The sequence below is a fragment of the Ambystoma mexicanum genome, chromosome 3q (assembly GCF_040938575.1).
Source record: "Ambystoma mexicanum isolate Mex_15411 chromosome 3q, UKY_AmexF1_1, whole genome shotgun sequence".
Taxonomy (NCBI): domain Eukaryota; kingdom Metazoa; phylum Chordata; class Amphibia; order Caudata; family Ambystomatidae; genus Ambystoma; species Ambystoma mexicanum.
In genome coordinates this window covers 35,743,420-35,770,390 of record NC_090926.1, presented here as the reverse complement: position 1 = coordinate 35,770,390, position 26,971 = coordinate 35,743,420, and the positions used below count along the sequence as shown (strand labels likewise).

The following is a 26,971-nucleotide window of genomic DNA, read 5'->3' as shown; positions in this document are numbered from 1 at the left end:
TGCCGGTAGTCCTTTACCGGCATCGTTTTTCCCTTACCACCCAACTCGGAATGACCCCCATTGCCTTTAGCACCCTGTAACTTTCTACACAGTTGCTGAAGTATATATATATATATTTTTTTAATACTTAAAAAAAAAAAGAAACGCGTGGCTTTCCTGCGGCTTCAACTGGACCGGAGAGTGCTACTGAAAGCTGCAGTCCGTTTTCATCGGACTGTCGAACAACAACACTGCAGTCCGGTGCAGCGGAGGAAAGGCAAGTTTTTTTGTTGTTGAGGGGAAAATAAGACACCATTAGCACCCGTGTAGAAAACTACAAGGGTGCTAACGTGAGTGGGAAGGAGGAGCGGGGAAGGGAAGTACCCGACACTTCATGAAAGTGCTCGAAATTCAGGCTTACCTTTGTGAACATAGCCCGCATTCCGAGCATTTTCATTGGCTCTGGGGATCTCCCAGAGTGCTAATGTACAATAGACTTCAATGGAAGGTGAGTACAACAATGTGGCTTCATACCTTTAGTTATTCAATCTTGACAATCGTTTACTGTGCAATGGCCGCTCAATTCCAATGGTCAAATTAACTTGGTGTAGAAATATTGATACTGTAAATCCAATGCTTCAGTATTGCATCCTGATTAGATTTAAAATAGCTGCAGGGATTGCTTCTGCTGTGGTAAGCAGCCAAATGTAAGGCGATCTGTTCACTGCAGTTCAATATGGATTTGACTGCTTTTATTATATGGTTTGGCCCCTTCTGTAAAATGATGAACAATAGGTAATTCTATTAACTACTTCTAACTATCTGGTAAGAGATTTTGGCCCTCGTTGCAATGGAATTTCACTGGTAACACAGACAGTTTTGATGTATCTTTTATTTCAATTTACAATCTGGCAGAATCCATCAAATTATGAATAGTGCTATGGAGGAGTTAATCCCCATTTTGTGGAGTCCACAGGGCTCTATTGGGGACTAAGAGGATTTACCACTGGTGTAATTCCCCCTTTACTAAATCCTCAATTTTTGGGAGGTAAGATGGAAGAGATACCTCCAACCTTTTACCACCAAGTTTCGAATTTGCAGTCACACACCATCCATTAGCAACTAAATAAGTAACAGCAACGGATTTACTGCCACTTTCTTTACCCCATTGCCAAATTGGTGTTGGGCCCATTATCCCCCCAATAGATTATGGACACCGGCATGGCATTTTCATCTAGAATCAATGGCACTCAATGTACCTCTCTCAGAAGGATAAAAGGCTCAGAAGACCCTGATTAGGAGTTGGAACTGTCATTCAAAGATAACCAGGGACCTGGAAAGAAATTCCATAACTTGAACATAAAGATCTAATCGATAATTGTACATCGTACATCTTTCATTATTTACTTTCCTTAACCAAACTCGATCCCCATCAGCCATGAGTAACGACTTTTACGAACTAGTGACAATTAGAATTATGTATAGCTCAATTCAGTTGGATCGCCCAACAGACAGATTAATTTACGAATAGTACTCCTAAATTTTATACCATAAACAAACACGTGAATCTAGTAATGTCATTATTAGGCTTTACTGTATTTTGGACCTCTATGTATATCACTTAATTGCCATGAGAAGGAGAGTCGATTCAGATTCCTTTTTAGTTTTGGCTGGCAGGTGGCACCTCTTTCACGTTATGGAAATGTAGTACTTTAGGAGAGGTGTGTGCATTTGCATAAGGAACTACTGCATTATTATTCTGTATCCTTATTGCTCTACATTTTGCCAATTCCTACTGGCAGTTAAAATGTTGTCCAATCAAAGGCAGCAAAGTGGGGGCCGGTTCGGCACACACATTGAGTCCAGGGACATAGAAGGTCCTATCCCTTCTCCCACAGAAGACGCGGGAAAGAGGTGAGAGGGAATTACGTTATTGGACTCCCCCCGCCACCCGACTCCTGTTTCCGCGGCCTTTGGTGCACTCTGCCGTCCGTAGCCTTGCTGTGCAAAGCAGCCGCTCCAGATAAGTGGGCAGTATATGGGGGACGGGGAGTGCAGTGACAGCATGCCCTGGCATCTCTGCATTACCTCAGCCACATCCACCTACCAGGTCTCGCTCCTAATTGCACCAAGGTCCAGGAGTTGCGCAGCCCTTGCTGCCTACTGACTTTCCTGCACGTTCCGTGTTGTGAGTGCCTCCATGCTCCGCCACATAGGGTTGTGAGGCCAGGGTCTCAGGTGTGGCGGGGCGCCTGTTTATGCAGCTAGCCCCCACCCTAGGTGGGATAATAGAATGTGGCCTTTAATGCTAACCAGACCTATGGAATCTATCCCCGCTGTGCTAGAGCATAATGGAATCTGGCCTTATGGTGCCAGCGTCTCATTTTGGCATTTGCTCTTACTGTGGTAAGTGGGCATAATTAAATCTTTCCTCACTGTGGTAACTGATATTAATGGAATCCAGCACTGATGGGCCAGCTGGGCTAATGGAATTCATGGCTAATGTGCTAGCTGCACATATTAACATCTGGCCTTCGTGTGCTAATTGGAAAACATGGAACCTGCCTTTTTTTTGTTACCTGATCATATGTAGCTGGAACGCCTATAACAGCGTTTATTTGTGTGAGTCCCTGGGTATTGACCGGCGGTGGTGCAAGGTCTGTGCTTTTGTTGGTAAATACCTGCAAAATGATGAGCACTTAGATGGCTCTTAATAACAAAGCCTGGAAATTGTGTGAGCACCACATATTACGTTGGTAGTACCTGGTAAATGATACTAATACGTCATATTATGCAAATAATAGTGTTTTTAATGGCAATAACTGGCACATTGAAGTACTCTCTAGGAATATGATGGGAATAGCTTGGAAGTGATGTGAAAAGGAGGGCGTTTGCAAATATCTGTCAAATCTTTATTCACCGCATATCTCTACCAAACATATTGGATTTGTCAACATATCTTTATCTTTTTATTTTTTTATTTTTCATCTAGATGTATTCTAGCTGTGCTGTTTCAACGGAGAGATTACATGGCTTCCTCTTTCTGATCCCAATGTTCCTCCTACTCAATACTCTTGATCTTTTGTTCGTGATGTTTTCGGTTGTCATTGCCCCCGCCAACTGTTTTCTAAACTTTAAGGAGCTTGACTAGTTAGTTACAGAAAAGTGAAACATGTTTCCTTCAAGCCACATCCAACTGCAGAGAGCCAGCCATTGTGTCCCTGCGTGTGCTCCAGCAATGTTTCATTGACTCTGCTAGAAGAGGTTGCTTGAGAAGTAGGGTTGCTACATGTCTAGCTCCCTCTGGGTTGGCATGTGAGCCTTTGCTGTAGAAAAAAACTAAACATGAAAGGGAGGGAGTCGAAATCTGAGGGGAGGATAGAGGGCAGGTTCATTTTAAGTTTTGGATTAATTTTCAGCGAAAGAGAGAATTTATACGGCATGTTCATGTCCTGTTTTGCATTTTCAGAGAAAGATGGAGAATTTACTGGATGCTGAGTGTGAAGAAGGAAGAACCCGCCCAGCCCCCCAGATTGAGGTGAGTGCGTTGAGGATGCAGGTGTAGCTGGGGCAGAAGGCGTGAGTGCTGCTGGAATGGACGTCAGTACCCCACAGCTGGGGAGGTACTTAGTGCCTCTTTGTGTGAAGACATGTGCAGAACCTTCGAGCATTAACAACGAATTTGAATATATTTTCATCCGAAAACATCTACTGGAATTGCTCAAATATTCTCCAGTACTTTCAAATCGTTGGAAGTGGAGTACCTCAAGGTATTTGATGGTTCCTGTGAAAGGGCACAATACATTGATTAGGTTTCGGCTCATTAGTGACACCTAGCAGTGCGGATAGCGGTAGATGGCAAAAGTGCATGATTATCCACCCCCCCACTCCCCTCCAGTGATGTGTCATTGTTCCCTCTTTTTGTCAGCTTCTGGTACGTGGATTGGCAGATAGAGGAGCAATCTGTGTGTGCATAGGTTGCAATTGGTTGCCTTTGCTGTCATTTTAAGGGAATGAGTCCCAGGTGTCTATGCCTGTTTGAAGTGTGTGTCTGGTTTGTGTTAAATACGTTAATTATTGTTGCCACTTGTAATTGTGTCAATGTTATTTCTGCCCTCTATTCATAGCATCAGTTATACTCTGGTATTTGAGACTTCACTGGACGTATAGTGACAAACGTAATGGTTTTGACTGTTCTCGTTTTCCCTTTGACCTCCGTATTCACACATTCAATTCCTGTTAAGGGCCAAAGAGATTCAATTTGCATTGTGTGCTCCATAAAAAAACAACTCACTCAGTTCAGTCTGTTTCTCTCCATGCATTGTGGAGTGTTTATGCTTGCAGAATGAATGAAATTGCCGCCTCATTCATGTTCCTTGCCTAAAGTAAAAAGAAACCTTCTGAGACAGGCAATCATTGCCCTTCCTGATAACAATGGAAAAGGGAAAACACTTTCACTTCGCCCCGCCTCTATTCACTAATCATTTAACTCCTCCCTCTCCTGGGCTAGAACTTTCTCCGGCATGCAATCTGCCTGAGAATACCCAAGCCGACTAATGACCAGGATTGTGTATGTGGGGATGGTTGACACTGCAATAAAAGAGGAGTCAAAGTAATGGAGATTATTGGTAAATAATTGAGCCCTAAAATAACCCATGACAAATGTAGCCCCATACCCTTTCAGTGGATAGCAGCTATAATATATGTTCCAGAAACCCTCTGACCCAGCCCTTACCACCTCAGTCATCTTTTCTGCATCCTTGTGGAAGAATGCACTTGGTCTCTCTGGAGAATCTTTTGGAGAGGATTGCGAGACTGCTTTTTAAGTTAACATTATTCTTTATTTTAATCTCTCATCAGGGATTTGTTTTATTTCCGTTTACAGTTCACTACTTCTTAGTTTCCTTTGTACATGCTTAAAATAGTGCAATGTATAGTCCCCTTAGGGAGAGAGAGAGGAGAGAGAGAGAGAGAGAGAGAGAGAGAGAGAGAGAGAGAGAGAGAGAGAGAAATATTTTCCATTCAGATGTATTTATGGCACTTTAGAACTTTCTTGTGAAGAAGTCAAAAAAGGTACGTCCTCTTCTTTTCTTATGTCCTCCGGTCCCAGCCTCGCAATCCCACTAAGTCTTTGCAGACTACCTCCTCTTGATATTACTGGCTATTTGCAGGTTTTTCTCAGATCAATTCTGCGTGCCACAGGATAATAAGTAGGCAGTTATGCTGGATTAATAGCTGGTGGAATTCACATACAGGGGTTGGTATTCACTGCAGAGGCTAAGGTAATGCACACCCACATGTAAACAACATGTGCAAAGCCAATGGATCTGGCTTTGCAAATGTAGCAGATTAGCCTTTTTGTCTAGTGGGTACCCTCTACATTTACAAAGCCAGGGTACTGTTGCCTTTGCCAATGCTGGTTTTTAAAAATCCAAACATTGCGGCCAGGCCATGGCGTTGACGCCTTTAAGCTAAAGGGGGTTGGTTAATAGACCATTCAGCTTTATTATGGAGGATTTGATTTGATTATAGGCTGGGCAAAGGAGTTCACTAGATTTTCTTTAATCAAATGTTGTCCCTTAGCCACAGGTAAACCACGCGAGTGGAAATCATCTTCTGCAGCGACAGAAATGCAAAGGATAGCTATCTGTTGCTGTGCCAAATGTCCTATCCAATTGTAAGTGAGAAGGACAAAGGAGGGGTCTTTGGAATTTGCAAATGGTCCTGCCCACAATGTTCTCTTAGGTTTCTGTATGTAAACTGTGAGCAGGTGAAAATCTCTCTGCTGTCAACCACATGCTGCTCATTTTCTGCATGGGTGAAGATGGCGTTAATATCCCTAATGTTTAATTATGTTATAGATTGTAACTCTTCTGCCGTGAGTACAACAAAAGATACCAGCTGGAAACCAGCATTTATTTAAACTTGTCATAGCAGGTTGTGCAATATGTAAACAAACTACAATTCAGAGAGTAAACATGTTTGTAAAACTGGCACACAGTAAACATAGCAGTGCACATAGGACCCTCAAGGCACACATAAATATGTGATTTGGTTTGTTAAGCTAGGATGGATCAGTAGCTCATCACTTGGCTTTCACTAGTCAGACCCCAAATTCTAGTATCTCCTATGGCTCTGCAATGAAACTAGAGTTCCGTGGACAAATGTGTACAGGAAAACAACTGCTCAGTCGACTTTTGTGTTTTATGATATAAATGTGTATGTAGAAACCGTGCCATGACACATGTGGATATTAACAAATGGAATGAACATTGTGTGCCCCTTAATACATACACATATAGGAACTGAAATGTGCTTTCGAGAGCCTGTTTGCATACAGCTACACAGGTGGACATCAATTCTACAAAAATCTGCAACCAGGCTGATGCAAAAGCCTTTGACAAATAAGAAAGCACAGAATCACATCCTGATGTTCAGAGTGTTAAACGAAACAGAACCATGAGGTTAGCTTGTGTGCAGCTATGCCAGACGGCACAGTGCCATCTATGAGCAGTTTGTGGTACTGCACCCCATAATCCATAGTTGGTGCTCAACTGCGCCAACTGGTTTAATTCGACAGGTGCAAAAACCTGTGAAAAATAAAGAAGCACAGACTCTGTTTCCCTTGTGCAAACGTGACAATTGTAGCTTGGCTGTGGCTATGTCTGTGCATCTATTAACCAAGCATGGAACTGTAAGCACATGCTAGTTGGCAACGGACTTCATAACACCGCCCATTAACTGCTGATGGTTTTGCAATCTTGTATATCCAGTGTTGACGCCCAGCTGTAGAATGCGGCATATTAAATCTTTGCATAGTACACTCCTGCATATGAAGCGGCACGCTCCACAGCACTACACAATCCTATGGTTCGAATGGTGTCCTACCCACGCACATCTGAATGGCCCTCTTGCCAAATATTTAACAGTCTTTAAGCATGTTGCATGAAGGGCTTGTTCCCTTTCCAAAATAATAAGAATGTATACATAAAATCAGCACACATGTGGATACAAATACCCACATACTAGACAGGGTAAACTAAAGGAGCTCTTGCAAGAAACATTCGACATCTCTTTGCCCAACGCACACAGTAACCCTGGTTTTTACAAAATGGCTGATCCTATGCACTTGCAACTAATTTGCTACTTTTTCAGGGATATTGTATACTTCTGCTCTGTGTTGCAGGTGTCCCTCTAATGTTATTGATTGATCTAGCTTTGGGTTGGGCAGGGGGCTGTTGCAATGTTTATTACAAAAAAGAATTGCCAGTGTTTCTTTCGTAGAATAAATACGAAGAGAACACAGGTTTAAACATATCAATGCAGTTCAAAAACCTGTGAAAAGCATGGATTCATAGTGATATGTTTTACCTAGACAGAATTGACCCATGGGTAGCGTGTCTCTAGATACATTACTTGTACAGGCCTGCACAGTGCCACTTATTAGCTATAAGCCGTACTCGACTGCTGTATGCCTGTGGGTGCAGGCTGTATTGATACACCTATGAACCCACTACAGTACATTAACATTGTGCATTCTATTTTGGAGCCTAACTCACAATGCTGCATATTTAAAGCCCATGGCAGTGCACTCGTGTACATAATCGGCTGATGCCAGGTTCCATAGTAATACGCAGTAGGATAGTACACAGTTTAAATGGTGGCACACCCTCATATTAGCCTCCATGCCATATATTTGTCAGTGTTTATCCATGCCTCAGGGGGCAGCCCGCTCCATTTCCAAAATTATAAGAATACATAGAAATGCTGCACGTATCTGAACAAAATATCAGTGTACTAGGCTGGGTAAACCACAGGAGCTCTTACAAGCAATATTTTACTATTCTATCCTCAAGACACACAACCATGGCTTTTTCAAAGTGACTGAGCCTCTTCTGCACTCACAAGCTGTTTTACTTATTTTCCAGGAGATGTCATGCTTCCCATGTGTTGGGCCTCCCTCTAACATTTTCGGCATTTGTGGATTGGGCTGAGGGAGCATAATGTTGCATCAATAGTCATAAAAAATGTTTCTCAATGTTTACCCACGCATCGTATGGCCTGCAAAAGCCTGTAAAAAATAAAGTAGCACAGGTTTACAGCACTGTGTTTCATCTGGACACAAGTAACCAAGCATCAGTCAACAAAATCTTCCCCCAATTTCTGCTTGCAAATGAAAAAAACAACATCAATGTTCATGCAGTATTGAAACAAAAGTGCCCTTTAAAGCAACATTCATCAAAATGGTTGCTGCTGTAACAGAGCATTGAGCACAATTCGCGGGTTAAGCATGACAAGCAACTGACGCCAGAACCACTCACTCTTGCACTGAGCAAAGCTTGCTAGCCAGACCTAAATGAGCATTACTAATCAACATGCTAGCGACAGCAGCACCAGTACTCCTCCCACACCATTGCAACATACCAACCACCTTGAAACAGAGGAGCACAGAAGGAACAGCTAGCACAGAGGAAGAGGAGGGGGCACAGGTTATTCAGGGAAATTCTAGCATTACTATCAATGACGAATAACATAGCCTGTTAATAACTTTCTCCAGCATGGGGTCTTGCATGTATTCACATGCTAATGAATTTTCCCCGTCGTCAGGCTGGGAATCTCGGTAAAGAAAAAATCAGTTTCAGTCTCGTTTCTGAACTGTCTTTCTACTAGTAACCAATCACTGGTCTCTGGGTCATACTGCTCCCAGCCAATGACTGCCCTCTACCTAAGCCCCTCCTCTGGCAGCCATCTTCAGATTTTTACCGCACGTTCAAGTGTTGGGAGTCCTCGTGCTGTAGCTCTCGAGCTTTTACTGCGTTTTGCGATTTTTTTCAAAGAGTTTAATCTAATTTTTTCGGTCAATCGAGCCTCAAGCTCCACCGTTTCTACTTCCGATCAACGGGGACCCATTTCAGAATTTTCTACACTCCTCAAGGGCGAAGTTTTCGTCGAGTTACGCTTCTTGGAGGATTCCAGAAGACCTTGAGGCCTACCCCGTGGACATGGCCCAGGACAAAGGAAGCTCGACGCCCGGATCCAAGCTGTTCAGGAACTGCCCTGGATGCGGATTGCAGAATGTGTTCAAGGAGGACGAGCATTCTAGATGCCTCTACTGCCTTTACGAAGACAAAACGCACGTGGAGAAGGACTGTGCGTTTTGCAAGAACATGTCGGAGTGGACCATGAAGGATCGGCGGATCTGCCTCACCAAATGGCTGGAAGGGAAGAGCCCAGCGGTAGGTGAGAAGAAGAAGAGGTCCGAGCGGTCTTCTAAGTCCTTTGAGGGTGCCCTGGCGACGGGGGCCCAACAAAAGGCTAAGCACCGTGAGTCAGCGGGCACCGTGAGCGCTGAACGGTCAGGCTCCTCGGCTGCCAGGCAGGGCGCGCTTCCACCGACGCCATCAACCACGAGCCAACACTCTGGCTCGGGGAAGAGTAAATCGGAGAACCCGGGTAAGCTTCTGGAGAAGCCCCGGTCGATCCCGATGGAAACAGCCGAGGGGGAGCGAGGCAGTGACCAATGTTCCCTGTAAGGTGCACGGCTGTGCGGCCGCGCACCATTGATTCTGAAGCCGCGCACATTCTTTCAATCAGCGCGCACACTAATTGTGGCTGTCCTGCCCTCCCTTCATTAGTATTTTGTGTTCAGCCATAAAGGAACTGTGTACAGTGAACAAACACCATGCTTTTAAGACGATTGGCTACAGCAGCGCTTGGCTGCAGTGCTGCGTGGCTACAGCCAATCAAACACGGCTCCCTTCAACCACCAGCCCTCATGTGTAAGGTGTGGCACCTTGAAGCTATCCATTGTGGTGTGAATGAAGATTGCTTGTGCCCCAGCCAGTTGTTTTCAGGCCCATGCGCTGCATAGATTATAAGCGTTGCGAACTTGTGGGGGAATATTTCCGTGCGTGTACTTGTTGAAGCCCAGCAGAGGCACCCTCTCTTCATACCAGAATTGGATTGTAAAAAGGTATGCACCGAGCGCTTTACTGCAGTGGTCGAAGAAATATGGGAGCGGTTGGCTTGGGCACTAGGAGGGAGTGGCACGCCTTTCCTTTTAAAAAAATGTTACCATTCCTATGCTTTCATATTTCGGATTGAATTGTCACGCTGAGGAAATGCAGCGAGGGAAAAAAGCACCACAGTCAAATTACAATCTGCGGAAAGGCAAGACTATGCCATTGAATGATGGCAAGGAAAATAGAAAGAAAGGCAATAAAAGTAAAAAGAATCTTAACACAACGCCTGTGGCACAAGGAGCCATCACAGACTTTTTTGGAGTAAATCCACCTCCAGAGATTAACTCAACAATAAATGAGGCAACGGCTGAGCCAGGGAACAAGGAGAGTAATTCCTCAAATTATGAGGATATTGATAATAACTCACTACTTGACCTCTGCTTGAGTATTCAGAGAGGGATGGTAACGCAGAATTTAGCAAAGGCATCTAATAATTCTATTTACCATAAAGAAAGTAATAATATAACACTAGAGGAAGCCAATCCTGTGTCTAGCTGTGGACGTCTCTCGGCATCTCCTAATCTAGCGATGGCTTCCATAGAAGATGATCCGGAGAAGGAGGATAATGAAGATTCAAATCCGCATATTAACAACACGGCCATTATGGAGCTCCAATCATCTGTAGCGTCTTTACAATTTGCACTTAAAATACTGTTGCAAATGACGGGGAGTATACTGACAAATACGAATAATATTACGAGGGCACTAGAGCAGAAGGATTACCCGCAGGATGAGATAGAAGCGAACCTCTCGGATGCTATTCATACCATGGAGGAGATGAAAGTAGCAGAGGAGAGAATGGAAGAAGGGGCGGAAGAGATGATCCTGGACAAGAACTTGGAGGTCAATCCCCCTGTAGAAGACCTTTCAGTAATAACTGTAGAGGATCTAGAAATCATGCACAGCCCCGGGATCTTTCTTACGAGGAAACAACGAAAATTGGCCAAAAGGGCTTTGAAAAGCAAGAAAGTAGCAACGAATCCTATATCCCCCAGTGTTAGACCTAAAGCAGCTGTGGAAACACGTTCCAAAAAAGCTAGAAAAAGAAAGGCGAGAGCAGTAGCTCGAGCCGTAGAAGCTAAGGGGTCATTGGCCGACTGGCTAGTACCAGGAGAAAAATTTAAGGAGGCAGATCTAGATGGCATCTCTGATGAAGACAATGTCCAAGATGAGACTGTCACAGCCGAACTGGAGGATCAAATCGGCTCAGCTGGTACAGAAGAAACACCAGAGCCGGTACGGCCCGAGCAAATTAGCACGGATGAGGAATGCAATGTGAATCGTATCTGCTACATTAAGAACCTCTACCCTAGTGGTAAAAATCCCTGGCTGGCAAGATCAGAATTCCTAACCCGACTACATTATATTCCGCAGTTGAGAGTCATGAAATCTGACGACTTCTTTTTCATCGAACCCTTGCAGGTCCCTAATCCACATGTTTCCGCCATCCATTGTACTTTCCTAGTCTCAGCTCAGCTGATCAGAAAATTTAAAAAAGAACTATTAACCGTAGATATTGCTATTGATGTAGATCCACAGGAGAGAGATCCTACTGAAGAAACTAAGGACTATATGACCAAGGAGCTACAAACTCCATTGGACAAGCTAGTGGTGCCAGATAATGTGGTCAATCAAGAGGCATCAGAAAATACGGCGATGACTGAAATACAACAAGCCCTCAAAACATTGTTGGAAGCTCTACCGCGAATGATACAGAACCGCTGAAGCTTTTCCTTCGTTTCTTGGAACTGTCGGGGTTTTGCCCATCTCTTGAGATCAGAAGGGTCTATGGATTTATTGCTGAAGCATAGTTGTATATGTCTCCAGGAAACATGGGCATTGAATTCCCTATTATTGGACGGTTTTGTAATACATCAGACATTTGCCAAAAGAGGGGATAAGGGTCGCCCTTATGGGAGACTTATTATAGGGGTGGTAAATACGGTCAACTCGCGGAAGATCCTGGTCAACGCCACTGATTACCATCTGGCGGTTGAGGTTGACTATCCCACGGATAATGGGCACAGTAGATTCTTACTGATCAACCTCTATAATCCCCCGGGAGCATTGATAAGGGAATCCCTACAAGAAGCCATTCATGAGTTATTGACTTTTTGGACGCAAAGAACCGGCAATTTAGCGGTAGTGGTGATGGGTGATTTTAATTGTCATATGAAGGATGATCAATTGGTCGCCAAATACCCTGCCCTGAATGAAAAATGTCTTATGATCCATGACAAAAGAGAGAGTGAAGGGTTGGGATGGCTGCAATTCTTTGAGACATGGGATTTATCCATGATTAACGGTAGAACAATGGGTGATAGGCCGGGGAAACAGACATGGTCTAATGGCATTTCATACAGCACCCTAGACTACATATTTATGTGTCCTGAAATGCTGCCTATAGTAAATGATATGAGAATCATACCCAATGAATGGAGTGACCATGCGGCTCTTGAGTGCTCCCTTCAACTTTCTTTCTCTCCCGCCACTAAGTGTAATAAAGGCAATATACAAACCAATTGCACAGGCACTAGAATTATCTGGTCGGAGAGAAACATTAAAAAGGCTACGGAAGCACTCTCATCTCAGGCCCTGGTCCCCCTACACTATTTTGAACAGCTGACCGTAAATGAAATAGAAGAATGGATCCTGGAATTTTCAGGACTCCATGCGACCTCAAGGAAAAACGTTATGACAAATCCCGGAGGTACCACTCAGCCTTATAATAAAGATATTCGTGATGCTAAGAGAAGGCTAAGAGCAGAATCGCGGGGGTTTAGGAGACTGAATATAGCGGGTTCCTTTTACTACGATAAAGTCAGAAAAGCTAAAAACAAATATAGAGCCAGTATCAGAACCATCAGAGATACAGAGAGGAATATTAGAAATCAGAGGTTGGTTAACACTATCTGCGCTGGAAATTCGCGTAATATATGGCAGCTCCTGAAAGAGAACAGAGAGAAGGCCAAGGGTCAGCTGGATAATCCTATAGGAGAGGAAACCTGGGTAAGATTTCTGCTGGACCGCAACTCTGGAGAGGTAGATGTACCCATAATATCTAGAGTGCAGAATCCCTTCCCTCCGCCCTTTGAGGCCTCGGAAGAGGCCATACTGAATAAAATAGCAACCTTGAAAGCTTCTAGAGCTCCTGGCCCGAATGGGCTAGCCAATATAGTTATTAAGAACCACCCGGCGTTTTGGGCTTCTCTTCTGTCAATACTTTTTAAAAAGATATTAGCGCAGGGGATGACTCCCCGCTCTTGGCAAACGGCGATATTGGTGCCGGTGTTTAAGAAGGGATGCCGTAAGGATCCAAATAATTACAGGCTTCTTTCCATGCTGGATACCACGGGAAAACTTTTTGCGGCTTTATTGCTTACGGAACTACAGAATTGGGCTGAACAGACTAATATTCTTAGTAGGTTCCAATGTGGATTTCGGCGTGGTTTCTCTACCACACATAATTTGTGGGTGATGGACACACTACGAACTAGGGCACTTACCAAAGGACAGCCCCCGCTATACGCCCTTCGATTCTATACCTAGAGCCAGGTTGTGGAAAAAGCTGGAAGTTATGGGTTGCCCGCCTAGTCTGTTGCACTATTTAAGACAGCTGCACTATAACACCATGGTGTGCCTCAGACTAAATCAAGAGGGATCCTTGACTAGACAAGTGAGACAAGATAGGGGGGTAAAACAGGGATGTGTAACTGCTCCACTGGTGTACAATCTGTACGTATATGACATCCCAATAGTGTTGGCAGAAGTGAATAACTGCCCACCTAAAGTAGGGGATATAACATGTGCAGTACTGGCATATGCAGATGATTTGGTCATTTTCGACAACACTATTGCTGGTATTAGGCGCTCAGCAGTAGCATTATGGGAGTACGCAAAGATCAATGGGTTAGCTGTTAACCTTGACAAGACCAAAGTGATTAGATTCACGAAGAAAAAAGTCTCTCGTGTTGAGCTATGGGTGCAGAATAATAATATACTTTATTCCCCTTCCTATCGATATTTAGGAGTTGAAATTGAACCATGGGGTGATTACTCACTGTGTAGACAAAACAGGAGAACTAGGGCGCAGCAAGTTACAGCTCTAATTGCGTCATTTACCAGGAGGCAGGCTGGTTTTACACTATGGGGGACGAGACACCTGTATATACAGGTGTTTGCGCCTATGATTACGTATGGCCTGGAAGCACTAACCTCTTCTGATTTAGCCTGGCTGCAAGTGGTGGAGGGAAAATTTTGGCGACGCATATTGGGGTTACCCCCCAGTGTTCCTATGGCCCTCATAAGGCTGGAGTTGGGCTTACCCTCACTTAAAGCAATGGTACTGAAAAAGAGGGCGGGCTATTATCTCAAGATGAAGAATAGTTCTTCTAACCCTTTGTTGGTTACCATGCAGATAGAATTAAGCAAAAAAGATATTACCTCTCCTCTTCAGAAAAGTATGACCCAATTTCTGAGAGATATTGGCTGGACTGACAGAGGGACATCTATTTCCCAGGAGGTCATGACAGCACTGGGGAAAAAGATAGATCTCTGGGATTGGTTGGAGAACTTTTCTCATCTAGGGTGTCTAAAGTCATGTGCCTTTGTAAAGTATCGACTCTACAACTTTATGAAACCTCAGGCATATCTGTACCTATGCCCATCCACAAGGCTAAGACAGTTTATTATTCTCTTCCGTCTGGAGCAACTTCCGACCTTGTGTAATGTGGGACCTAGGGAAAAGATCTCAATTGTTGAACGAATATGTCGTATATGTAATCTACCTGAAAGTCTGGAGACAGCCAAGCATTTACTAACTGAATGCACCATAATGAGACCCACAATTGTTAAATATTTAGGAGAATTTGCCCATAATCTGGAATCCATACCGGAAAATCAATTCTGGCTATACTGTACTAAGACAGCAAATATGCATCTCTTTATTGCATTATATAATGTATGGCTCCAGATTGAAAAAGTGATGGGCATCCTGATTTAAATGATTGAAATGATTTTAAAATGTTTTATTATGTATTTTGTATTTTGATTTTGATTATGTAAAAGTAATATGTGTAAAGTTTGAATTTTTCAATCTATATCACATTAAAGTATTATTATTAAAAAGAAACAATTCCTGAATCGTTTCCTATTAATATAAACATGTAGGAAGGAAGATGTCAGAGCATGCCACCGCTCACTGTGATGAGCAGTGGCATCGCCTACACATTTAGCAGAGTATCCGGCCTTGGCTACATTTGCTATGTGCCCCCAGTGCGCAGATGCGGCCCCCCACCCAACTTTGCTTTCATTGCATGAGCTTCGACTCAGCCGTCCCCAACTCCATGGGTGACGAACAAGTGAAGCGCTCAACAAACACACACAACTGCCAGGCAAGTTTCCCTTAGTTATTAGGCTTTTCTTTGCCAACCCGCTGGGAGATTCGCTGAAGCCAGGCCCCTAGCTTCATTTTCCCATTCCCGGGCCCTTTCTCACGATACATTTCAAGGCGCTTGATACAGTGTCTTGAAGGTCCCAGGTCACTTTCCGTCGCAAACCGATTAGTGAAGTGCACATGGGCCAAATCTGAAATGAGAAGTAGTACCAAAAGATCCATGCTAAACTCATTGCCTGCACTATGCACCAATATTCATTTAATTGTTCCTTACAGCACGGGCTGCCCCAGTTTACTGAGCTCACTAGTCCAAGACCACTTCAGTGACATACATAAGCTGCCAGTCACCATTCTGAAACAATGAAATGTCTACCCGTGTTAACAGTGGCCTTCAGTACCACATAAGCGCTCCATAGTGTGAACACACTGCTTAATATGCAGCCCCACCGACATTCCCAGAAAACATACCATTGCTCCTATTTCTTTTCCTCTTTTTGGTGCTTATATAGCGCAGTGACACCTATATCTGGGTACCTACAGCGCTATGAAAAATGGAATTGAACAAATAGCGTGCTCTGTTAACATACTTGCCTGTTGGTGCCATTTGTATGTATTTTGAGTTGATGTGGTCTAATTTGAGCTCTGCTGCAGATTTTGCATTAGGAAAGAGATGTCACTCACTACCGACTACGACCTGCTCCGACCTAGTCCATATGTGCAGCGCGGCTCAGCCAGGGCAGGCTACGTGACTCCAGATTAACTCTGAGAACTAGAGGATGAAAACAGGTTTCAGGTGCTATCAGCGTCGTGTGTCCCTGGGGCGTAAATAGCAGCTTATACAGGGAGGAGGGGAGTACTGAAAACAGGATTTCACTTGAGGTGCCCAATACATTTTGAAATCTGCTGGTGCACTGCAAATAAACAGTCCCTTTATTTTAAGCAGTACACACCAGACAGGCCGTCAGAATCTGGAGAGACTACAAGTGCACAAGAGCAACCATGTGCAGAGAGCGGGAGGCAGACCTTTCTTGCCTAAGAGCAGGCCTTTGCATATCCTGGAGCAGGCCCGTGGAGACAGCGGGAGGCAGGTCTTTCTTGCCTAAGAGCAGGCCTTTGCGTATCCTGGAGCAGGCCCGTGGAGACAGCGGGAGGCAGGCCTTTCTTGCCTGTGAGCAGGCCTTTGCGCATCCTGGAGCAGTCCCGTGGAGACAGCGGGAGGCAGGCCTTTCTTGCCTGTGAGCAGGCCTTTGCGCATCCTGGAGCAGGCCCGTGGAGACAGCGGGAGGCAGGCCTTTCTTGCCTAAGAGCAGGCCTTTGCGTATCCTGGAGCAGGCCCGTGGAGACAGCGGGAGGCAGGCCTTTCTTGCCTGTGAGCAGGCCTTTGCGCATCCTGGAGCAGTCCCGTGGAGACAGCGGGAGGCAGGCCTTTCTTGCCTGTGAGCAGGCCTTTGCGCATCCTGGAGCAGGCCCGTGGAGACAGCGGGAGGCAGGCCTTTCTTGCCTGTGAGCAGGCCTTTGCGCATCCTGGAGCAGGCCCGTGGAGACAGCGGGTGGCAGGCCTTTCTTGCCTGTGAGCGGGCCTTTGCGTATCCTGGAGCAGGCCCGAGCAGGCCTTTGCGTATCCTGGAGCAGGCCCGTGGAGACAGCGGGAGGCAGGCCTTTCTTGCCTGTGAGCAGGCCTTTGCGCATCCTGGAGCAGTCCCGTGGAGTCATGGCGAGCAGGTCTGTAGTACAATTCACGAGATATTTAAATTTTCATGGCCAGTCTCCAATCGTTTGCAGATGTACTGCAGCGCTTCCTATGCAAGGTTAACAAGTCCGAGAGTGGGCAGAGTGTTGAGTGATAGCCACCCTTGTCTGTGCCTACTATTCCCTTGGAAAGAGGCTACTGCTGTAGGAACATTTTAGATGGCATTCGTAAAGCGGTTAACTGACATGAGAAGGCCCTCATGGTGCTCAGAAGGTGGAGAGAAGGTGGAATTGTTTGTTTCGAGCGGACCGTGGTCCGACATTCTAACACACTGTCCAGCAGTAGATTGGAAAACCTAGACAATTGCATTAGCAGAGAAGACTGGTCAGTGGGCATGTTTAACATTAGCAATATGTATAATTAGTATGTGCCGGTTTGGAACAGGCAGTGTTTACAACTCCTATATTCAAATTATGATGGTTGAATGCCGGATGAGTCGCAAAGAAGCCTAATTTAGCTAGTTAAGTGACGCTGTGCGCAAAAGTAACCTGGGGATATCATGTGATGGGAGGTTCCACCAGGTGAGCCTGGTGCTTCCGCAGGGCCACACCAAAGCCAAGGAGCTGCAGTTAGTGGTGGTAGCATGGCATCTATGCTGTTGCCGCCGGGGTCAGTTGGAGGCAGGTTTTCTGCGTATATGGCCCCACGGTATTTACAGAGGTGAGGAATGGTGGAAACCCGAGCGAGAGGTCTAGCCTGCCTTTCTGAAAGATGGCTATCCACCCTCCCGCTGAGCCCCCCAGTGGGTAAACTAATGTGCCATGTAGGGGTTGTAGGGCAATCGCACGATGGAGGTCTTTGGCACCCAGCAATCGTGCATTGGAAGGTGGCTTGGCAGCGTGGCAATTGGAATAGTATCCAAATCCATGTATACACCCATACTGTCAGCAAGTGGCTCTCCCGTGAAATGGGCCATACCCACCTCTATCATTGAGGTGGCAAGCCAGGCAGCTCTATTGGTCTCTCCAGTGCGGTGGTTATTGTCATGCGACCCATGTCTCCATTTAAGCAGGCGTTTTTTATTGATGCTTAGTGTGTCCCTTTGTCCCAGAGAAGCACATCTCCGAACCCCCCTCCATCCACACCTAATTAGGCCGGCCGGCCACCCTCATCTTATTCCATTGCCTCCTAGAGAACACAACTTCACAATCCTACTCATCTTCCGACGCCAGTGCCTTGGGGAACTTTCGGGATGCAGGGTGCTATGTACGTGTCCAGTGTCCACACAGGCTGTCATACCCCCCATATAATACAGCCGAGTCCCACGATGCATTCACATTCACAGCGCTTCGAGGCCATACCAATGGCAGCAGTCGCTATACAAGTGCCACATAATGTTTGCTGAAATCTGCAACTACATTTGATTAACACAGAGATGCCCAGCCGAACCCATCCCTTGCTATAAACTTGTAAGCATATACATATACATTTTTCTCATACATTTCTACATGTAAAAAGATTGCAGATACATTGTTTTAAAAATCTAATGTCGTTTTTTGCCCACTGTAAATGCCCTTTTACCAAATATGCACTTGATTTGCTGGGGATTTAGGATAAATGCTGGTCTGCATGTATACTGCATAGAAGATGGGAGGTCCAGGTCTTATTGAATGCATTTTAATGCATTCCCCTATGTAAGGGACTTGCTCATACATGGCATCCAGGTGCTCGCACGCACACACACACACACGAGGCATATCTGCTGCAGGGAAGATGTTCACTGCCTGCTTGTATGTTTTGTTACGTTTGAAGCACGTTGTTAGGTTGTTCCCTGTAATTCACGAGGCTTGCATGGCAACCATGTGCCGTAGTTGATTGTATGACTCCACATCCTTGAGATTATTCGGACCCTTTTCTATCTTAAAGTTGATTTGGATATTAGTTAAGTGCAGCATGTGCACGGCACATGCGCACTAGCCTTGCCCCTGAATGCGTTGCTTTCACCTCCCTTTCCCAGTGACCTGCATGGGGTCCACACCTATCTGGAGCATAGTCTATACTTTATCTGTTTTATGCCGACAGCAGCCCTTGTCTATTTTTAAGTACATATTTTGCCAATGCCTACTCATCTTGCTAATAGAGCTGCACTAGCAGCAGGGGATATGGCAGAGCTATATTTGTGTAATGCTACAAAAACGTTTTAATGGCCATTATGAGTAGCGCGCCAAGTGGAGACTCCAAAAGTGCACAGTTCACACACACAGTTCACACAAGGCTCAAGGGGCTGCATAGGAGACACCTGTAACCTCACAACGCGGTTTCTTTTTCATTATAGTGAAAGACTATTTCTTGTTCATTTTTTGACAAACATATTTCAGCAGCATTTTCAGCTCTGATATCCCCTTTTTTTGCCATTTTCCCGAAATGTGTGCAGAGTCCCTGACCTGTTTTCCTCACTGAATCCCCATGCAGCTTTATACAACATTCCTGCCTGTACAGTACACCAAAACAGGTTCACCTTTTCCAAAACAGGAAATGTGCATCGGAATATCTCTGCAAATTGGTGCTTTTTTTACTTTTAAGGGACCTACATACAAAAACCTCACATATGCCTGCCAGCCTGGCAATGCATCCTTTTTATCATCATCCCACACCATACTGGTCACTGCCACTGTCCTAGTGCGCACTATGTGTTCTTCTGAAGCAGTGCAGGCTTGGTTTATCAAGCCCACTGAGTGAGCAGGCCTGTTTTACCAGCCAATGAACCATTTTTGTGTTATTTCCCAATGCCAATAATATTTTCAATTTCTGAAACGTTTGCATGGATTTTCAAATATTGCACACAATGCCTGTTTTCCACCACATTAGGTACGTGCTTTTGTGCCTACTCAATAACCTACTGCATTCTAGAAAGAGGTACTAATATAAACTAGTTCTGGTTACTTACTCTGACCAGGTATGTGCTTATTTAAGTAGTGGAAGTGACAATCTGACATTATATGATTTAGTGGTATTTATTAAACTCCCCATACCCTCTCTCTTTAGTCGTCTCAGTCAATGATAATGTTCATGTATTGCTTATTTCGTTCAACCAATAGAAAGCGTTTCCTTTATATACCATACACTTAGTGAACTGAGAATGCAGGTGCTACTGCTGTGCTACTGCTAATATTCATTTGTGAGGCAGAATCTGTATTCCACCAGAAGAACCAGACTCCCTTCTTGTATCAATCGTCATAAACCAAAAAATCTTGCTAATGTTTTGAGATTTAAAAATACACACTTGCAGATGAGATAAAGTCTTAGGAGGAGTTTAGACCACTCAAATGTCCTTTGAAGGAGAGCTTGTGCTGCAAATTTGCATTCCTCGCTTGCACAGTGGATCACTAACCACTAGCTCAGTGGCGGGACGCCGACCGCCACTTCATCACTCAGTTGCGCACATGACTGAAAAGCAGCCCGCACACAACTATTCTTTGGCGCACAAAGCCAAAATAAATTAGAGAGAACATTTGCGGTGACCCTCCCCCCAAGGTGAGGGCCTCAAGCGTGCCTAAATTCGTGAAGGCCTTAATTCACCCAGCTAAGGCCTCTATCGAGGGAGTTATGGCGGCCCTGGCGAAGCCTGTTGAGGTTCCCCCAGTGGAGGCGACCTCGGGGCCCAGAGTTTCCCTGCCACCGCGGAGGGAATCTTCTTTTCAGACCATCGATAAGACCTCTGTGAGAATCCTGGTGGAAAAAGGGGGGGTGGCCATCACGGACACGGATACAGCCTCTGAAGAGGAGCTGGCTGGAGTCATGAAGATCCTCAACCAGAAGTTCGAGGAGGTCCGGTCTCACGGGAGGGATCCTGACGAGGCAGACGAAGAGAGCGACGGCAGTGCCAACGAGGTTCCCGTGGAGGCGGAGGATTCCACTCCCCAACCGTCGCGCCCCTCACAGCCGGTACCCGAGCCATGGGACAACTCGGGAGCCATCTTGATGGCGATCCAGGCCTTATATACAGAGATAAGGATGAGGTTGCCCTTACCCCAACACACGATCCAGCGGAGCCAGCCTGGCCCATCGGGGAGCCCTCCAAGCAAGCGGAGGAGAGTCCCCCCCCCACCCTTCCAGCCGTCGCGGCCCTCACAGCCTTCATCTCCTTCCCCTGTTCCTAGGGAGGACACGGGAACAGAGACGGCCACGACGGGGACGGATGACGACGGTGGTGACGACGGGATGGGCCTTCCATCACCACCCCCTTGGTCCTCCCCGCCCGACAAAATTGGCTCCTTTCACGCCATGATTGCCAGGGCATCCGAGCTCTTCGAGCTCTGCCCCGAAGAACAGAAGAAGGAAGGTTTCCTCTATCAACGGCGTGAGGCCAAAAAGAAGATGGTCCTCTCGGTCCCTTTACTTGATGACATCTGGGACGAGGGGCTGTTGCTCCTGAAGAACCCGTCCACGACCCCTACCAAGAGAGACCGGTACGAGAAGAAGTACTGGGTCCCGGATTTCGCCCCTCTGTGCCTTAGCACCAGAGTTTTGGACATGCCCTTCGACGGGAATAACCTGTTTGGCAAAACAGTGGATGAATCACTGCAGGCCATCAAGGCCGACACAGAGACGGCCCGGGCCTTGGGGGTTTTGCAACAACGACGGCCGCCCTTTTGGAACTCTGGAGGCAAGCAAGGTGCCAGAAAAAAGTATTCGGCGGCGGCTCCTCGACGTACAGCCAGGTGGCCCGCTCCTCATCGCAGGAGGTCTACAGAGGACGCTGCAAGTCAGGAGGATCTTGTCGTCATCGCCGCCAAGAAGGCCAAGGCGGCAAGGCCGCTGCCAAGCAGGACTGAACCGGCCGTAGCGTCGGGCCCCCACCTGAGCACCCTGGTGGGAGGCTGGCTGGTGAAGTTCATCAGCGTATGGGAGTCCATCTCCACTGACCGATAGGTGCTGGATGCCCTGGCCCGCGGGCACACTCCAGAGTTTTTAAAGAAGTGCCCCCGCATTCCACCTGTGGCCAGGAAGGAAAACCACATCCCTCAACTGCTGCTGGAAGTAAGGGCGATGCTGAAGAAAGGAGCCATCGAGCTCGTCCCAAAGGGGCTCCGGGGCTCCGGAGTGTTCTCTCGATACTTCCTCGTAAGAAAGAAGACCGGCGGTTGGCGACCCATCCTGGACCTTTGGCGTTTAAACAAGTACATCAAGGCCCAGAAGTTCTGGATGTTCACCCTCCAGCATGTGCTAGGGCAGCTGGAGGAAGGCGACTTCCTATCGTCGCTGGACTTGGAGGATGCCGACTTTCACATCCCCATTCTAAAAGGACATTGAAAGTTTCTCAGATTCGTAGTCCAAGGATGGCACTACCAATTCAAGGCCCTTCCTTTCGGATTGAAGTCGGCGCCCAGGGTATTCACCAAGTGCCTTGCACCAGTGGCGGCGCGGCTGCGCCTGCAGGGGATCCACATCTACCCCTACCTAGACGATTGGCTCATCTGAGCAAAGACAAGAGAACTCGCCGTCGGGCACACAGTGAAGACCATCCAACTGCTCACGGATCTGGGATTCTCCATCAACTTCACCAAATTCCACCTGGTTCCGTCGCAGGTCCCACTGTTTCTGGGAGCCAAGCTCGAAACAGTAGCGCGACTGGCCTCCCCGTCGGAGGAAAGGACGAAGACCATCATGGGAAAGGTGCAGCGGCTGTTGATCATGGACGTGGCCAGGGTGAGGTCCATCAAGTCCCTTCTCGGCATGATGTCCTCGTGCATCTTCCTAGTGCGCCTGTGCAGACTGCGGATGCGGCCACTGCAAGAGTTCCTCGATGCCCGTTGGATGCAAGCGGCAGGTTGCTTCGAAGACAGGATCTCGCTCAACGGGACCTTCCACCAAGTGATCCGGTGGTGGGGCACCTGCGCATCTGGCGGCGGGTATGGACTTCTAGACCCCAGCACATCAGGAGACGGTGACGATGGACGCCTCCCTGGAGGGATGGGGAGCGCACACCGGAGATCTCCACGCAAGAGGCCTTTGGCTCCCGGAGGAGAGGTCACTCCACATCAACGTACCGGAGCTCTGGGCCATGTTCTGGGCCCTCAGGTCGTTCCTTCCGTCCCTCAAGGGCAAGGTGGTGAGGATCTTCACCGACAACACCACCACGATGTTCTACATCCAGAAGCAGGGAGGTACCAGATCCCTAGCCCTATCCAAGGAGGTGCAGGATCTGTGGCACTGGGCCGTCGCCCAAGTGATGTTTCTGGTTCCCATCCACCTGGCAGGAATAAAGAACACCATCGCTGACTCACTCAGCAGGAAGCTGCGCTCGTGCCACGAGTGGGAACTGTGACAGGATCAAGTGGATCTGCTATTCCAACGATGGGGCAATCCCCAGATCGATCCATTTGCGACGGCGACGAACACCAAGTGTCGGAGATTGGCCAGCAGGTTTCCCTAGCTGGGGAGCATGGGCGATGCCGTCTCATTCCCCTGGGACGGTGTGTTCCTGTATGCGTTCCCACCGTTGCTGCTGCGACTCATCAACCAACTCAGACGGTCCCGGTGCAGGATGATCCTCGTCGCACCGGCGTGGCCGAGACAGTTCTGGTTCCTGGACCTTCTGGACATGTCAGTGTCCCCCCCAGTAAAACTGCCGACAGATGCGGATCTCCTCGCCAGAGAAGGAAGTGCAATCCTCCACCATGACCCGGGGTCGCTGAACTTGCAGGCCTGGCTCCTGCAGCAATAGAGTTTGGAGGGTACGATATCCCGGCGGACTGCAAGGAGGTGCTTGCAAAGACCAGGGCATCCTCGGCTCTCATGTGCTATGGACATAAGTGGAAGAGGTTCTCTGTCTGGTGCCATGCACAGAAGATTAACCCTCTGTGGATTACGCCCCCCCAGGTGCTACCGTACCTACTGTCGCTGGCTAAGGCGGGGCTAGAGCACGCCTCCATCAAGATACATCTAGCGGCGATCTCCCACTACACCAGAACTCCGGGACGATCATCTCTGTGGTCCCATCGTCTGGTGAAGGAGTTTATGAAAGGATTGTTCCGATCATTTCCGCCGGTGAATGCTCCAGCCCCGGCGTGGGAGCTCAACGTGGTGCTGAGCAGGCTCATGGGGCCGCCATTCGAGCCTCTGCATTTGGCACCGTTGAAGTTCCTTTCGTGGAAGACTGCGTTTCTTGTGGCCATCACCTCCACACGACGAGTGGGAGAGATCGAGGCCCTCTCCTGTAAACCTCCATACCTGACTTTCCACGAGACGAGGGTGGTGCTGAGGACAAACCCCTCCTTCATGCCCAAGATGCCGTCCAACATCTATCTCAACAAACCCTTGGTGTTACCTGTTTTCTTTCCGTCGCCTTCGTCGCCAGCTGAGAGGACTTTGCACTCGCTGGATGTAGCTAGACCGCTGAAGTTCTACGTGGACCGCACAAAGAGCCTTTGGAAGACATCACAACTGTTTGTGAACTTTGGACCTGTGAACCAAGGGAAGGCCCTCTCGAAGGCTTCCATTTCCAGATGGCTCTCTGGGTGCATCATGCACTGTCACCGGTTGGCAAACCGACCGTTGCCCGGCCGCCCGAGAGCCCACTCGACCAGAGCGATCCTTGCTACCATGGCGTTCTTGTCTGGCGTACCCCTGCTGGACATCTGCAGGGCCGCCACGTGGAGGTCGACGCACACCTTCATGAGATTCTACTGCATCGACCGGGATTCCAGGGAGGAGTCCAGGGTTGGCCAGGCAGTGCTGCGCAACCTGTTCGCCTGAAGGCGGGGCTGGTGAGGAGGTAAGAGTTGCTTAATGTTGAGTTGATGAAATGCTTAATGTTGAGGCTTGCCACCTCCCGTGGTTGTGCATGTGTGTACTGCTATGTATTCTTATATTCATGAGCATGTGAATCCTTGCCAGTCCCCATGCTGGAGAAGGAACAAGTTACTTACCTGTAACTGTTGTTCTCCAGCATGGGTCTGGCATGGATTCATATGCGAACCCTCCCTCCTACCCCTCTGCGGATCTTCACTTGGTCCTACTGCCACTTTACGTGCTACCAAATCTGAAGATGGCCGCCAGAGGAGGGGCTTAGGTAGAGGGCAGTCATTGGCTGGGGGCAGTATGACCCAGAGACTAGTGATTGGTTACTAGTAGAAAGACTGTTCATAAAAGAAACTGAAACTGATTTTTTCTTTACCAAGGATTCCCAGCCTGACGACGGGGAATATTCATGAGCATGTGAATCCATGCCAGACCCATGCTGGAGAACAACAGTTACAGGTAAGTAACTTAATCCTTATATCGGCAGGACAGACCCACACGTGTACCCATACGCCAGCTGATAAGGGAAGCCATTGCGACCTAGAGAGAAACACTTGAATTTGGAGGCCACCAAAGCTACTGCTATTACTGAAAGTCTCTGCCATGGCTGCCTTCCTGCACACAGTCCGAATGTTTATTATACCAAGGCCTGTTTATATGTCCCAGCCAGATTCTCTTCTGAAGCACCTGGGAGCGAGATTTCATCACAGAAATCAGGAGAAATTTCATTTGGGGAGGAAGGATAGCTCAGGGGCAATGCAAAGGTAAAATACATACTAAAAGCACACAGTGCAGCACACACTGTACAGATGGCATAGGCTGCATAATTAATCGTTACAAATTGCTGTACCTGTTTCCCAGAATCATCCAATGACTCCAGAATCGTGTGCAACAACAACCTTCTCCGATTTACAGTGACTTTCTATGGTGATAGATGTTGCTACTATATTGGCAAAGTCGCATTCCAGCATATTAGGAAAAGTTACGCCTCTGACCACCCTTGGTATACACAATACTTCTTATCATATAATCTACTTCTTAGCCTCTGGTACAGTAATTGAGAGAATGTTACCAATGATTGCACAATGCAGTAAAGATAATGAACACAGATGTAATGACAAGCAGCCATCTCCTCGGGAAAAGATGCTGTTGCATTGCATTGCATGTCCATTAATTATTATCTAACTTGCTCATAAGTCCTGTGTAATTACCAAATTGTTCTTCACTATACTGCACAGAATCCATGGTCATTGCAAGTCCCAGAATCACATTTTGTTTGTGCACCAGACACAATGCATGATCGTGGGTTAGAGCAAGAACATGTCTGAAATAAAACCTTATCCCTCCAAGCCACACAAAACATCCACACCCACCAATACGCGGACGACACACAGCTATACCTCAAGATTGACTTCATCAAGGATATCCATAGGCTCCAAACCTGCATCTCGCTGATCCAGTCTTGAATGTCCAGTGCATACTTGAAGCTCAATCCCCCTCCAAGACTGAATTCATACTCCTCACCCACATCACTGAACACCCAGACTGACAGACCTTGCCATCAACCATGAACTCTGAGGGCTTTACACCTGAGCTCACCTCCTACACTAAGTCCTTGGGGTTCCACATCAACAAACGCCTCAACTTCAAGACACACATAGCTAAGAAAACTCAGGCAGCTTGGTAACAGCTCTCCCTCCTGCGGAATGTCAGGCCCTTCCTCTCTCCGGACAACTTTAGAACCACCAATCAAGCACTGGTCCTATCCCACCTGTATGGTTGTAAAGACCGGAGGGGGGTCTGTACTTCCGCTCTCTATATGGTAGAGGGGAGGCACAGAGACCCCTGCCAAGATTCTCTATTACGGTAGCAATGGACGAGCAATCAAGGCCTAGCTTCTCAGGAGGTGATGCGAGCTGGTTCTTAAGTACAGTGTAGTCCCCAAGTCCCCACGAAGGAATGTCCACACACTGTATCGGTTAAAACAGTCTTTATATAATTAATATTCAAAGTCATATACACAATCTCGATAACCCACTTTGTACTCCAAAAATCAACAATGGTAAATATGTACAATTCTAA

General features: G+C 47.0%; 1 protein-coding gene across 2 annotated transcripts in view; it reads left to right on the top strand.

Annotated features, from left to right (window-relative positions):
* Positions 1-26,971, top strand: part of CIMIP4 (ciliary microtubule inner protein 4) — a 960,512-nt gene that overhangs the window by 778,055 nt on the left and 155,486 nt on the right. For both annotated transcript variants that reach the window (XM_069653007.1, XM_069653008.1), the window contains exon 6: positions 3,449-3,517. In XM_069653007.1, the coding sequence (XP_069509108.1) occupies positions 3,449-3,517 (69 nt within the window). The remainder of the gene's footprint in view (positions 1-3,448; positions 3,518-26,971) is intronic.